Source organism: Canis lupus, chromosome 6, assembly GCF_011100685.1.
Source record: "Canis lupus familiaris isolate Mischka breed German Shepherd chromosome 6, alternate assembly UU_Cfam_GSD_1.0, whole genome shotgun sequence".
In the NCBI taxonomy this organism is placed as follows: domain Eukaryota; kingdom Metazoa; phylum Chordata; class Mammalia; order Carnivora; family Canidae; genus Canis; species Canis lupus.
This window is the reverse complement of record NC_049227.1, coordinates 44,810,760-44,824,682: the sequence shown is the minus strand read 5'-3', so window position 1 is coordinate 44,824,682 and position 13,923 is coordinate 44,810,760. Positions and strand designations below refer to the sequence as shown.

The following is a 13,923-nucleotide window of genomic DNA, read 5'->3' as shown; positions in this document are numbered from 1 at the left end:
AAAGCATAAAAATTAAGAAGTGATTCCTGTTTATCTCTTATGGTTGAGATAAGGTAAACATAAATAAGAAAAGTATTCTCCCTCAAATACTTCTAGGGCTGTAAAGTTAGATTAGAAAAAAAGACATAAAATATTTGACTAAAAACGGTCATCATTTTTAGAATGCTTTCTCCTAAGAAATGGTCAGACTCTACATTTTGTTAAATTGTTTATGTTATTTTAAACAAGCAGCTTGTTTTATTATTTCCAAACTATTTTGCACAGCGCCATATATTAGAAAGCACACGGATGCCAAAGGTCATGTTCCCTGCACCAGTCATTAACTATCAATAGCTTATACCATCTGCTATTCTTCACATTCGAGAATCAGTAGCACCGTAGATGCATGCATTTTCTTATATTAAAGAAGACGTCCTTTGATCTACTATCAGTCCTCAGAGACATGAAATGAGATTGCTGATATACCTATGTTGGGCATGCTCGACACTGGATACTTTGGGCTAGTAAATTTAAAGTTCGAAGATAAGTGGACTTGGAACACCTACAACAGAAGGAAAATGCCAATACAGTCTAGTGATAGAGCCCAGGCCAGATGGTTAGGGGCTTGTGAGAGGTTTAAATGTCAAAATATTTAAGCATTAAAAAATCCTGTTAGGTAAGGAACTTCAAAACCTGTCAAAACTACGCTGCTAATGGCTCTGTAATAAAACATGTCCCCAAGCACAGAGTGGAGGCAAGAAAGAGCTAAAGGTTTTACAACTGCGAGGAAGGATGTTTCTACTGGGACACAAGCAGCGGCTATAAAAAGCATCTATCACATAGTATACAACTGGCCAAACAGAACTTGTCCCTGATTTGGATATTTCAGACATGGAAGTCTTAATTTAACATAGTGGGAGTTCTTGTTACCAAGGAGGCTGTAACTGGAATCCTGGAAATGGGCAAAAATTATCCACACCTACAATGAACATTGATCTTATACCTACTTTGTTAAGTACTTTACAGTATTTCTAAGAAGACACATATCTTTTTGGACCAGATTTATTGCAAATACACCACCTCTACCAGTTCAGTGGATTGACATTACGAGTTTTTGAACAGCCTTGCCAAATCTCTAAAAAGAAGGTTTTTAAGCAATTAATAACCTAGGAAAATGAACAATAGTTAGAGACATAACAGGATTACAAACAAAGGAAAATCTAAGTTGAAGAAGAATGAGGAATGCATGGAAACCTGCCAGAGATCTGAAGCTGGAGAACTGAAAGATCAAACAATTCTTTTCTAAAAGGAGAGAGAGAAAAAAAAGTAGAGTCGAAAGGTTAAATAAAAACAGAAAAATCGTTCTTTCCAAAGAAGTTAAATATATATATTTGGAGAAGGCAAAAGATGATAGGAAAAGTAAGTATGCCCTAACTTACTTTCTCTGATGCCAAGAAAATATCTAAAGTAAATTTCTGATTGCTGTGTATTATATAAACAACTGTGCAAAGATACATTCAGGAAAGCTAGTCTAATATATAAATTGATGGCTTCTCTGTCCGAGGGAGTATAGCAGATCCACCCAAAGTGGTTTTTTTGGAGATAAGGTTCTTCCTACCCCAGCCCCACTGGAAGAGGGATCATAATCTGGAGAGAAAGGGATTTTAATGCTGAAAAGTCTCCTCTGGGTGATTCTGATATCCTGGCCAAAGTTTAGATCCACATGTTTATTGGTGATTTACCAAGTCTGTGAAAAGATCAGAGCAGCTGTTTGGGGGAATAAAAAATCACCTCTGGAAGACTCTCTCACTCCAGGAGCGGGAGAAGCTACCTAAGTGCAAAGGATCCCCTTTCCCATAGCAGACTTGTTTGGGACTGGTGTCTGCCTCATAGTCAAAGGAGCCCTGGCAGTGAGGGAGGGTCTTAGTAAAGGAAGAGGGGGAAGGAGGTTAGTTCTAAGACTTGGGCAGCTGGAAGGGAACATTCCTCCAGGGTGGGAGCCAATATCCCCAAAGATCTTGGTATATTCCGGGAAGGAATTTCTCAGTCTCTGCATAGATATCTTTTCTTTACTTTTTCCCGGAAAAGGACCTGCAACACTCAAAGCTGAGAATGGAAACTCAGAAGGGTTTCCTTGGCTTGAGCCAAAATGGAGAGAAAGCTCCCTGTGACAGGGAGAGGTTAAGGCTGAGAGCCCTTCATATTCAGCATTGGGGGGTGGGGGGGGGTGGGAGCGGCTGAGAGCCCTTCATATTCAGCATTGGGGGGTGGGGGGGTGGGGGCGGCAATGAGAAGTGAGAGGACCAATGTGGGTGTTGTTTCTTAAGCCCTGTTGGCTCCCCTGGGGGTTCTAGGCTGTGGAGCCCCTGAGGGAAGGTTAAGTGGTGAGTGACATCTCCCTACAATCAGTAGATTTCAACCTGGTGGAGCATAGACCGGCGCTGAATGAACACAGTCTAAGCATGCCCTCAGAGAGTTTCACCCTTTAGGTAGGTCTTTTTTTTTTTTTTTTTTTTTTTTTTTTTTTGCAATGTCAGTGCTTAAGCAAAGAGACGGGGAGGTGGAAAGCAAGGAGATCACAGCTTGCAGCACTGGAGAAAGTCAAGGTAAGGATTTGCTGTGGCTTCTCCGTGAAGGGTCTAGGGACTGGATGCCTGGAATCCCTGCCTCCTTCCTGGCTCCTTGGGGGCCAAAGAGGGTCTGGCTGTAGGCTCAGTGCAACAACCTTCTCCCCCAAACACCCTTCTGACAGCACCCCCACCTCCAGTCATTGCCGAAGTGACCCCTCTGCGCTTCCTCTGCGCCTCTCCGGTGGGGCGCGTAGGCAGGGAGTGTGGACGGCTGCCCATGTGTGCCTTCCGCGTTGCCTGGACCAGCCTGGAGTCGGGCTTCTCTCCTCCCTCCTCTACCCTGGATCCCTGGATGCCGGCTTGCCGGAAAGTCTGAGCAAGCGCTAAAATGCAGACAGAACGGGGCTCCTTGTCAGCTTATTCCCCAGATCCGCGGACCACAGAGACGCGTCCCTTGTCGAGCCCCGCAGGGCAGTCGTGCCCTCCTCCGTCTACTCCTCGCATCTGTCCAACTTTCCCTTCCTGCGCATTCCCCTTACACAGACAAGCTTTTTTTTTTTTTTTTTTTTTGGTTTGGTTTTGAGATGCTTATAGATTTCTGAGATCAGGGCTCTCCCTCTCCCTATTGCAATAGTCTTTCTAATTAAAGTCTCTCCCTATCTAAGGCTAGATTTTTTTTAATTTTTATTTTTTTATTTTTTTGACGTTAGCGTGTAGCTAAGAGTGATTCCAGGTAAGTCTGAGCCCCCGCCGGTGGGGAATGCAGCCTCGGGGCCGGGGCATTTGTGTGCTTCTTTGGGAAGAGCGAGGAGCCATGGCGCGCCCAGCTCTCCTGAACTTCAACTTTGCGCAGGAGAACGGGTGTCTGGAGCAGGAGGCTCAGGCCGGCTCGGGGGGCGGCTCGCGGGGCGGGAGTTGCGGGCGGAGGAGCCCCGCGAGGATCGCGGCTGGGGGCGGGGGGCGCGGGGGGGGCGCGGCGGGGGGGCGCAGGGGGGCGCGCGGGGGGCGCGCGGGGGGCAGGCGCCTGGGCTCGGAGGCGCGGCGCCCGGCTGGTGGGGCGGCGGCACCTGCGTCGGGAGCCGCGGCCGGCGGCGCGAGCCGGACGGAGTTAGGACCGCTCGGAGCGCCCGGGTCTCGGGGTGGCGCGGGGTCTGCGATCCTTCCCCTCGCAGTTGCAGCAGAGGAGCCGCTTTTAAGTGAGACGCTGGTGCCGCCCCGCGAGCCGCGCCTGGGCCGGCTGCTGGGGCTCCGCCGCGGCCGGGCCCCGCTCACTCCGCGCCGCGCGCGTCCCTAAGTTTGCCGCGAGCTCGGCGGCGGCGGGCGCGGGTCGGGCGGGCGCCGCGGGCGGGGGCGCGGGCGCGGGCGGGGGCGGGGGCCGGGAGCCGCGGTCCGGAAGCGGCGCGGGCCATGCATATTTCATCAAACGGACTTGGGGCGCGTCGCGGCTCGCAGCCTTCAGCGCTCCGCGCGGGGACAGCTCGGACTTGAGCGGAGGAATGCGCGCAGGAAGCCCGGGCGAGCGTGTCACCAGAGGATCTTCTTGGCGCCAACGCTAATGGTCCTGATTTATGTCCCTCCCGACCAAGCTCCGCGTCTTCGGCTGAAATAAAATGAGAGCCGTGCCCAGCGAGGTGGAGCCGCCCGGCCGCCGGTTCTGAGCCCCGGGACGCAGGAAATCGTCCTGCAGCTTAAAAATAAATATCTATAGGGGAGGAAAAAGAGAAAAACAGGAGGGGAGAAAAAAATAGAAACAGAGGGAAGAAAAAATCCCCCAGCAAAAGTTTAAGGCGAGAAGTGGCAGAGGCAGCGGCGCGAGGAGCGCGGAGGACCGGCCGCGGGCGCCGGGCGGGCGACCTCCGAGGGCGGCGGCCTCCCCGTCCTGCCCGCGGGCCCCGGAGGAGACGCACCTTCCCGGCGCCGCGTCCTCCCCGCCCGCCCCCGCCCCGCCCCCGCCCCCGCCCCCGCCCCCGCGGCTACCTGTCAAAGTCCCTGATCTCTTGCATTTCGGAAGAGGACGTCAACGGGAAGGAATCCCCCCTCCCGGCGAGGGCTCCGAGAGGGGGCGACGCGCAGGAGGCTCCCCCTCCGGGCCCGCGACCCAGGTAACGCGGCGGCGGCGGCGGGCGGGCGGGAGGGCGCGGGGCTGCGGGGCACGGGGCGCGGGGCTGCCGGGCCTCTCCCACCGCGGGCCGGGCGGGCGGGACCGGGGGCGGCGGGACCCGGGCGGTGGCGGCGGCTGCAGCGGCGGCCCGCGTCCGCACCCGGCCCCGCGCCCCCCGCGCCCCCCGCGCCCCGCAGACGCTCGGCCGAGGCCCCCGGGCTGGGCAGGGCCCCCCCGCGCCGTCGGGCGGCTCCCGGGGGCGCAGGGGCCAGCGGGCCCCGCGGGGAGTGCGGCCCCCCGCGCCTGCCGTCCGGGCCCGGCCCCCGGCTCCCCGCCCCCGCGAGCCACAGGCGGGAGGGAGCCTGGGGGGGGCGAGGAACTTTGTGAAGCGCCCGGAGGAGGCAGCGCGGAGCCGCGGCGCGCACCTCCCGCACGCGCTCACACCCACCCGCGCGCCTTCCTGGGTGTGCGCCCGAGCGCGGGCGCGGGGTGCGGTGGGCGCCCGGGGGGTGCGCGGGGGGCGTGCGGGGTGCGCGGTGCGCGCGGTGGGTGCTCGGGGTGCGGTGGGCGCGGGGTGCGGGGTGCTGGGGGTGCGGTGGGCGCGGGGTGCGGGGTGCTGGGGGTGCGGTGGGCGCGGTGGGCGCACGGTGCCCCCCCGCCCGGGAGCCCGGCCGCCGCCCCCGCAGCCCCTGGCACGCCCCCCGCCCCCGCCCGCCCAGCGCAGGGGGCTCTTTGCCCCTCTTGCCGGTGGCTTTGGCCCTGGAGAAACCCCGCCGAGCCCGTGCCCCCGGCGGCCCCGCGGAGCCGGCGGGCGCCCAGAGCGGGGTCCCCTGGGTCTCAGGCCGGTGCCCCGCGCCGCGCGGGAGCAGGACGGCGAGGGCTGCGCGGGGCCTCCGGGCGCTGCCCGGACCGGGGGACGGGCTCGGCTGGGACGTCGGGTTCCGGTCCTCTGTGGGTCCGAGCCTGTCTATATATAATACAAACAATCCCGAATATTAGTGGGCCCAAAATAACCAATTAAGTGATTCATACCCGGGAAAAGTTAGATAAGAAAAGAAAGTGCGCCCTCTGCCGTTTCTTGCAGCGACGGACCGGGACCGCCCCCCGCCCCCCGCGCCCCCCGCGCCCCCCGCGCCCCCCGCCGCTCCGGCGTCGTCCTCCGCGGGCCTCGCCTCGCGGGGAGATGCCCAGCGGGGATCCTAAAGCAACTTGGTTGGGAAAAGTCGGAAGACGCGTTCCCCCGTCGCCTCAGGTATAGATTTGCAGAGGGCGGAGGCCTTGGTTACCCAACAGCTTCTCCGTGCTTCTCCTCTCCGAATGCAGAGCTGCCGCTCCTTATCCTAACAGTTTGTCATTCTTCCGAATGGAAAATTCTAAGATTCAGAATTCCACTAAACATATGGCGTGACTGGCAGTAGATTTGCTCTAGAAATAAGGCCCTGTTTTATGACTGAACGTACTAAAAGCTATCTATCAGAAACGGGGGGAAATTAACCAGAAAGATCCTCCAACAAAATCATTTATTCCAATTTACTTAATGGTTAAGCTTGTTAGAAGAAAAGTTTCCCGGAAATTCTCTTTTTCAGAGAAGGGGCAAGGTGTTTTGTTTCCCCCTGATTTGTGGAGCCCTTGAGAGCCTCTCTAACCTGTGGAGAATGAACAGCCCCAGATTTCATTAGGTATTTTGCGTCTCTTTGAAAGTCTTGCCCACCCATCCCCCCTTCTCTTTTGCAAAGGAAAGGCAGCTCAGGGACTGTCCAAGATTCTTTTGGAAGATATGCAACTTTCAGTTTTTCATTAAGACAAAATTTGGGTATTTGCACGTGGATGAGGATGCAAAGAAAAAAAATGCATCAAGTGTTTTGCACCTCATGTTGTTCCAGCTTACATATGGAAGGGATATATTTCCTTTTCTCTTCTGGATGACATATATTTCAGCCACTAAAGATCAATATGAAGGCATTCGGAATTCCATATATGGCTATTAATGTGGTTATACTCCTTACTGTGAAATTCATGAGAGTTCATCTTAAAATTTTGTATGAAAACAGTTTATATTATTTGCACACAGAGCTTTTTCTTCTATTGAGATTTTTGTTTTGTCAGCTTTCACGGGGCATGTGTGTTAAAGTGAATCGGGTTAGTTTTTTTAGGACGAGCTTAATGTATTTTGCAGTTTCCTTTTGTATATTTGCAATTGGCACAACTACTTGTCTGCCTCCATTATTATATTCCAAAAAAACAAAAACCCCAGGTAATATGTCAAAAAACTTAAGCCATTACACATTTAGTTGTTATGCTTTTCTAAGAGTTGTTAAGATGTGAAGAGTTTTAGAGTTACCAGAGCATCAAGTCGCTTGGAAAGAAATAAAATTTCATGCAACTCAGAAAGTCAAATATTACATTAAGAAAAAAATGTGTGTGTGTGTGTGTGTGTGTGTGTGTGTGTGTTGTAGGTCAGTAAGAGATATAGCATACTTTAAGATTTTATCTTCACAATCCAGAGCTTTGTTTCAAAACTTCAGGTGGGTGTATATTTTCTTAAATGTGCGTTTGGAACCTTGGCTGTCTGAACTTTCCTACACAAGAAGGAGAGATTTGTTGTTCTATGGTAATGAATGCCAGATTTCTTCCAGGCTTAACTGATTCTGAACTAATTTTATATATTATCCCATCCCCAAACATCCTGCTAAGTATATGCTATCTGATTCCTCTAATCATTCTTCTCTCAGTGAAAACCGAGGTCTGTCAAATGCTAAGGTGTGCTATTTGGTTTTATTAAGAATCTCATGATAGGCAGTTGCTCATAATACCCAATCAAGCACGAGTAAAATATGCCAATGATGTTGCAGCACATGTTAAATTCCTTATATTCCGGAAGACAGTTAACAAAAGGGTAGAAGCAAATGTTTCCCGTTAAGGTGGCTAGAAAATGCTTTCCTCACAATAATAAATAAATGCAAAAAGCATTCAGTATATCTTAATTATGTCAATCTCATTATGACAGTGTTGGAATCTGCTACTTTTGGTGGGTTATAGAATTTGGGTATGTCTTTATCTCTTTATACTTTTCATTCAATGAAATATGATTATAGTCAGTGTTCTTTTTGTTCCTTCCCATTCAGAAACATGCATATTTATAAAATTCTTAATGTCTATGAGGAATGAGTCAATAGCTGTCTATTTCAGGTGCTCCTGAAGAGCTGAGTATTTATGGAATAAATAGCCTACTACTACCACTCCCACCTCCTAGTGAGATTATATAATAAAACAAATGAGCTAGAGTTAATGGATTTACTGTCAATATTTTCCTCTCAGTTAAATTGGCAGTTGTTTTTAGAATATGATTGTCTATAATTTTGACCATTGTTACTCCTGTGTACTACTTTGGGAGGCTTCCTTTCTGATGAGAGAAAGGGCCTGTGAAATACTTTCCCCCAAGTTATTCGCAGGTGGAAGGGAATTAGCTTCAGAATCCTGGAAAAAGATGTCCTGTGGATGCAGAGCCATGTTACAGCCCCTTTTAGTCCAGATCAATAGCATCTATCAACCTGAGGACATAATTTTATATTTTCACATAAGCTCTGCAAATTTATATACCAGGGAGAGTCTGTGGAGTTCTCATAGCATATTAATGGGTATTTTCATCAAAGAGGACTTCTCAGCACTTTAGTGCATAGGTAGAGATGATGGCATTATTTGAAAACAATCAATTCCCAAGGCTGGCAAAGCAAAGAACTAGAACTGTGACTGTCCAGAGCCCTTCTGAAGCTGCTCACATTAGGTGATACGGACACCTGGGACAAATTGAGAGCCCCCATTACTTGGCAATTAGTTCAGTTATGGGCCAGAAGGGGTTGGTTTTGTATATTAAATCCCCAAATATGTCATTGACTGTCCTTCCCACCTTCCGTTTGCCTAGCTATTTGCTGTGATGACGTAGCTTTTAAGAAGCTGTTGATGATTTTAACCTGGTTGAAAGCATAGCCAGATGGGAACCGGTGCCAGTAGGCAATAGAGGTTAGGGGGTAAACACTATTCTACTTTCATATTGTTTTATTTTCTTTGAAAACTCCATAATGATACTTTAAAAGCAAATTCCCGAGTTTTGACAGAGGCTTCCTTTCCACTGTGTGCCATGGAAATTCACAGATTTAATTTCTTATTAATTTTAAAACAAGAGGATTTTCTTTGAACTGTATGTGGCGCTGAAAAAAGTAAGGAGTGAAGAATACATAGTAGCATACATGCTACAAATAAAAAAATTAGGATGAAATTAAGCAATTATGTTAAAGAACAGCTTAGTGACCCACTGCTCCTGATCTGTAATATGCCGTGGTCAATATCTTTTTCTATGTCAATGGGAGCTCATTAAATGTAAATTCTGCAGACTAACCGAGCCATGCCATATTAGTGCTTGCCAAAGCTTGACATTTTTAATACATTAATAATATGTCTGTAATGTAATGGAAAACTATTAATCACAACTGGTTATGTGCCAGAAATTTAAGCTATAATTGGCTGCTTCTTGTCAAGAATGTCTGTCGCACAGTCCTGCAACTGCCTAATATTCAAATATCCTGCACTCCTCTGCATTTTTCCTTGTCAGTTCTCTAAATTCGATCAATGGTGTAGTCCATAATTCTGTGTAATGACCATCATTATAATTCTGCTATACTTTAATGAGAATTCGTTATATTGGGATTGCTGTCGCATCAAGTAACAGGTTCACATACATTTCCTTAGTGTCCAAATTTTTCACATATGTCTATCTGGTCATCCTTTATTTTGTCGTTGCCATAAGGCAGAAGGTGGATAAAGACAGAGTTACAAATAAATGTTAGGTTTATTTTTTAAAAAGTGAAGGTTAATGTCAGGGAGTATTCGAATACACACTTAAGGTCACGTTGTAAAAACAGTATTAAAAATTAACTCATAATTTTCACTCACTTCAAACAGAGCAGTCCATTCCCGGTCTTCCAGATTATATTATTTTTGAAAAATAAGTTGCTGTGTATTTGAACCTAAGAGTTGAAGTTAATAATTTCTAGTCTCATAGATTTTACACCACTTCTGCTGTAATGCCCAGCTCCCCCACACCCCATGAAAGTGTGTGTTCTTGTTATAATGAAGTAGTAACCAGTTGAAAACTGCATCTAGAAAATGTACATTTGTGTTATTTTAACACCTTTTCAGATTTTTAATTGTCAAATTGTCGGCTGTTTCTGAAAATATCGGCTTAAAATCGCCATTGAATCTGAAAAAGCAGAGGGCTGTAGTAGCCACAACACATGCTTCTCTGTGATTTCTTTGTTTTTAGCTTCAGAAATCAAAATGTGCCCAACACATCTATATGTTACTAGGAGGAGGCAGATTCAAATCTGCAGTTTATACATGTTTAGACAAACTGCTAATTATTGCTTCGTAGGAACTTAAATATTCAACACTTTTCCTAATAGAAAATATCACAAATTGCAGCTGTATGATAACATTTTATGAATTGAATATAATGAAAATTGCACTTGCATCCATAAAGCAATTATTATAAATTACTTTGCTATGGAAACACTATTCAGCCATCCGTTGGCATTTCATAGTCTCTGTGGCTTAGTTCATTTTAAGATGGTGCATTATTTAAGTATATTGAATTCCTTTTCTAAGATTGTTTGAAGATACCAAACTTCCCTATTTAAACCGCCTATGTGAATTAAAGGCTCTATAATGGCATTTTCTAGACTGTAGGCTTTTTTGTCCTTTTTCAGGTGTTTAAAAAAATAATTACTGGGACTCCGACTGTATGAACCAACTAATCACACAAATGCCTGTTTTTTACACCTTGGATTCCAAATATTAATGTTTGGTTAGACTTGGACAGCAGTCTCTAAAGAGAAAAGTTGCCATTTCAACTCACCAGTGACTAGGACGCGTAGTCAGGGAGGCTGCATTATCAGTTAACCCAAAGTACTTTTAAACAGTAATTTTTATTTTCTCTTAGAATTAGTGCCATATTATTCTGCTTCATGGCCTGTTAACTCACCCTCAGCTATTTTTATGTGTGCATTTTAAATTGTGCGTTTTACTACAGAGCTTTTAGTTTTAAAGCAGTGTATAATATTCGCCTTTGGGACAAATTCTCTTCTTCTGTTACAGAAAGTAAGTGCAAATGCAGATGTAATGGCTATAAAAAGATGTAAGAAAATAGAAGATTCTTGTGAAAAGAAAATTTGCTCCTTTGGTTTTATTTTTGAGTATTTTTTTCAGAGAGCCAAGTTATCTTTATCACTAAATGCAACTAAACAAAAGAGGCTAAGTTCTTCCAATATAATGAGCAAATCCAAAGGGACAGCCTTGTGTGAACAATGCCGGTTTTCACTCCAGCTAACAAAAGCTAAGAAATGTACAAGGAATTTAGAGATTTTTAGGGTCTCTTTGCCAACAGACAAAAGGCATACAAGTAGTTGTCACTTTTTTGTCATTGTTATAAAAGCATTCATTTCCCCCATTGTTCTCCTGGAAGATTTTCTAGCACTGCAATCCATGAGAAATGTTTAAATCTAGCTGCTTGCTCTCAGTTTTGTCAAGATGGAAATACAATTTTTGAAGTGAAAACCTGTAACTCACCTGGAACATGCACATCTGTCTTTGTTATGGAAGAGTTAAATCCTTCATATCAAAATTCTCCCCAATGTGAATGATTTCTGTGGTTTGCTCATTCTAGCAAAACAGCGGAGTAAAGGTTATCCATATTACACCAATTTGCTTTATATTGCATCAAACCTCCCAAATGTCAACATATCATACGGTTTGTAATGCATTGATTCTGGGGCAATAACTCTTACTCTTATTGTTTCTTAAAGGGTGTTGGTGCCAGAAGGAAAGAATGATTGATGAGAAACAGACACCTGGCTATAGACACTCATCCTTTTGCTTCAGATACTGAAATCCTACTGAGTCTGAGCATCTCGTGTGAGCCGTGAGCACCAAGGATCACCCAGGGTTATTGGATGTACAACAGGAGAGCCATCACTTTGCAAAGTCATTCTCTGCTACTGGACATCTTTTACAAAACCAAACTACACCCCAGTCTAATAGATATGTTCTAGGACCACGAGGAAGCTGCAAGTTGTCAACGCCTAACGCACAAGTATGTTAGGCTCCCACCAAAGTCCTCAATATACCTGAACACGCACAATATCAGCCCTTCAGTTTTAGATTTGGGATCTACGTTGAGGTTTCATCCTCTTTTTTAAAAAAAAAAAAATACAGACCTGCCTACATATAGACCTATATGTATATGTAAAATAGAGATCACCGATAACCACACCCTGCTTTATTTCCACGAAGACTGCCAAGAATTTAGAGATGTATTTGTCAAGATTCCTGTCAATTCACGCCCTTTGGGTTACAGTGTCCTCAGTGATGCAGCCCTACCCTTTGGTATGGGGACATTATGATGTGTGTAAGACTCAGATTTATACAGAAGAAGGGAAAGTTTGGGATTACATGGCCTGTCAGCCGGAATCCACGGACATGACCAAATATCTGAAAGTAAAACTGGATCCTCCGGACATTACCTGTGGAGACCCTCCTGAGACATTCTGTGCAATGGTGAGGCAACCCTTTTGAATAGAGTATTTCATATTACGTGGGGGCATGTCATCTATGTGTACAAATGCTGGGAGTGTAAAGACTCATGTGCTGAATCTGTGGGTGGCAGATTTGTGCCAACAGGCTAGCTTCCTTCTCAATGGAGGCTTGCTTGCAGGCCCTGGAATTACAAGTCGCAGTGTGATCGATGCACTGGAATGTACCTTCTGCCTTCCTGCAAACCAAAGCTTCCACCGAGACAGGTGTATTGTGTATAGATTATAAAAGACAAAGTTCAGCTGAAGGTTAATTTCACGTTGGAGACTGGGAATAGGATTAGGTCATATGCATTATGGTAAAGGATGAAAATCCATTGGTAACCACTTTAACAACACAAAGGTTTCTTCACATACCTGTGTGAGGCCATCCCCGAATTTCATTGTTTAAGGCTAGATTAGAGTTCATGGTTTTCCTCATCTGGAAACTGCTGTAACGTGGAAGTCCTTGGTTAGGAGATCAGTGAGAAGAGAAGCAAAGGAGAGAGGAGCTAATGCCTCAAGAATAGGCTCGTTTGTCAACTTATGCAGGCCCTTATTTTCAAGGGTCATGGTTTTCTATGAGTATTTTAAATATGACCTTTGGAATATTGAAAACATATTTGCTGGAGAGTAATGGCCTGGGCATACAAATTCAGATGCCGTCCTTTTGATAAGCAGAATTACAGAATTTGTTGTTTTTACTTGTGGTATCCATAAGTCTTTTCCTGGGTGGAAAGTTAAGTCCTGTGTGAAAAGATAACATTGGGGTGATGCGTTGAATTTTCACCAAGGACGTGGCTGAAAGTTTACCTATAAGGTGTTACTAAAGAGTTCGGTGATTAACATGATGTAAATCAATGTGCTAAAAAATTCAGACAGTGTGTTCATTTGGTTTATGTCATTGTTTTTTTTTTTTTTTTTTTTTTTTTTTTTTTTTATCGTAGGTGGTCTTTATTTGATCCTGGAATTGTGATCTCGTTTTTCTTCCCATAACAGATATAATCACATGGCAGATTTTAATAGTATTCTTACCTGACTTTATTATCTTGAACCTGGCCTGGCATTTTCAGGATAGTGAAACTATTAATCAAAGTAGCATCTGTTCACAGTCCCCAGTGAGTTAAATTAGCATAAGATCATCTTAGACCTAGCACTGTGGAAAAGGTTTTGTAACAGGAAACAATTTTGAGCAATAAAGAGTGTTTTTACCTAAAACCTAACGGCTTGCCATTTTTCAGAAGTGCCTTTGGGGACTGGTTTGAATTATAGTCTAAACCTGATTTTGTGGAGAGTCAGAAAAAGAGCTTGGCTATTAGGTGTCACTATGACTAAAGTGCCCTGAAAGACTAAATATTTCAAAGAGAGGACCCGTCTTTCTGGGGAACAGGTATGTGCTTTGCCAAAAAAAAAAAAAAAAGCAAGCTATCTTTTAGAAACCAGAGACTTCCAGAAGAGCTTTATTCAAACACGTTAGCAAAACTATAATAAGTCTGAAAAAAGAGCAGGGACATTTGTTGGCTATATACCAGGTGTTTGATAATCTCTCATAAAAGGTCAAATTTAAGGGGCACTTGAGAGGCTCAGTGGTTGAGCGTCTGCCTTTGGCTCAAGGTGTGATCCTGGGATCCTGGGATCCCGAGATCAAGTC

At 46.0% G+C, this 13,923-nt stretch overlaps 1 protein-coding gene across 1 annotated transcript in view; it reads left to right on the top strand.

Moving 5' to 3' along the window:
- The first annotated feature begins 2,891 nt into the window (after positions 1-2,891).
- The window catches only part of NTNG1 (netrin G1), a 317,109-nt gene continuing 306,077 nt past the window's right edge, over positions 2,892-13,923 (top strand). Inside the window, exons 1-2 of the mRNA XM_038538947.1 lie at positions 2,892-3,282; positions 11,508-12,258. Coding sequence (XP_038394875.1) covers positions 12,013-12,258 — 246 coding nt within the window. The 5' untranslated portion in view covers positions 2,892-3,282; positions 11,508-12,012. The remainder of the gene's footprint in view (positions 3,283-11,507; positions 12,259-13,923) is intronic.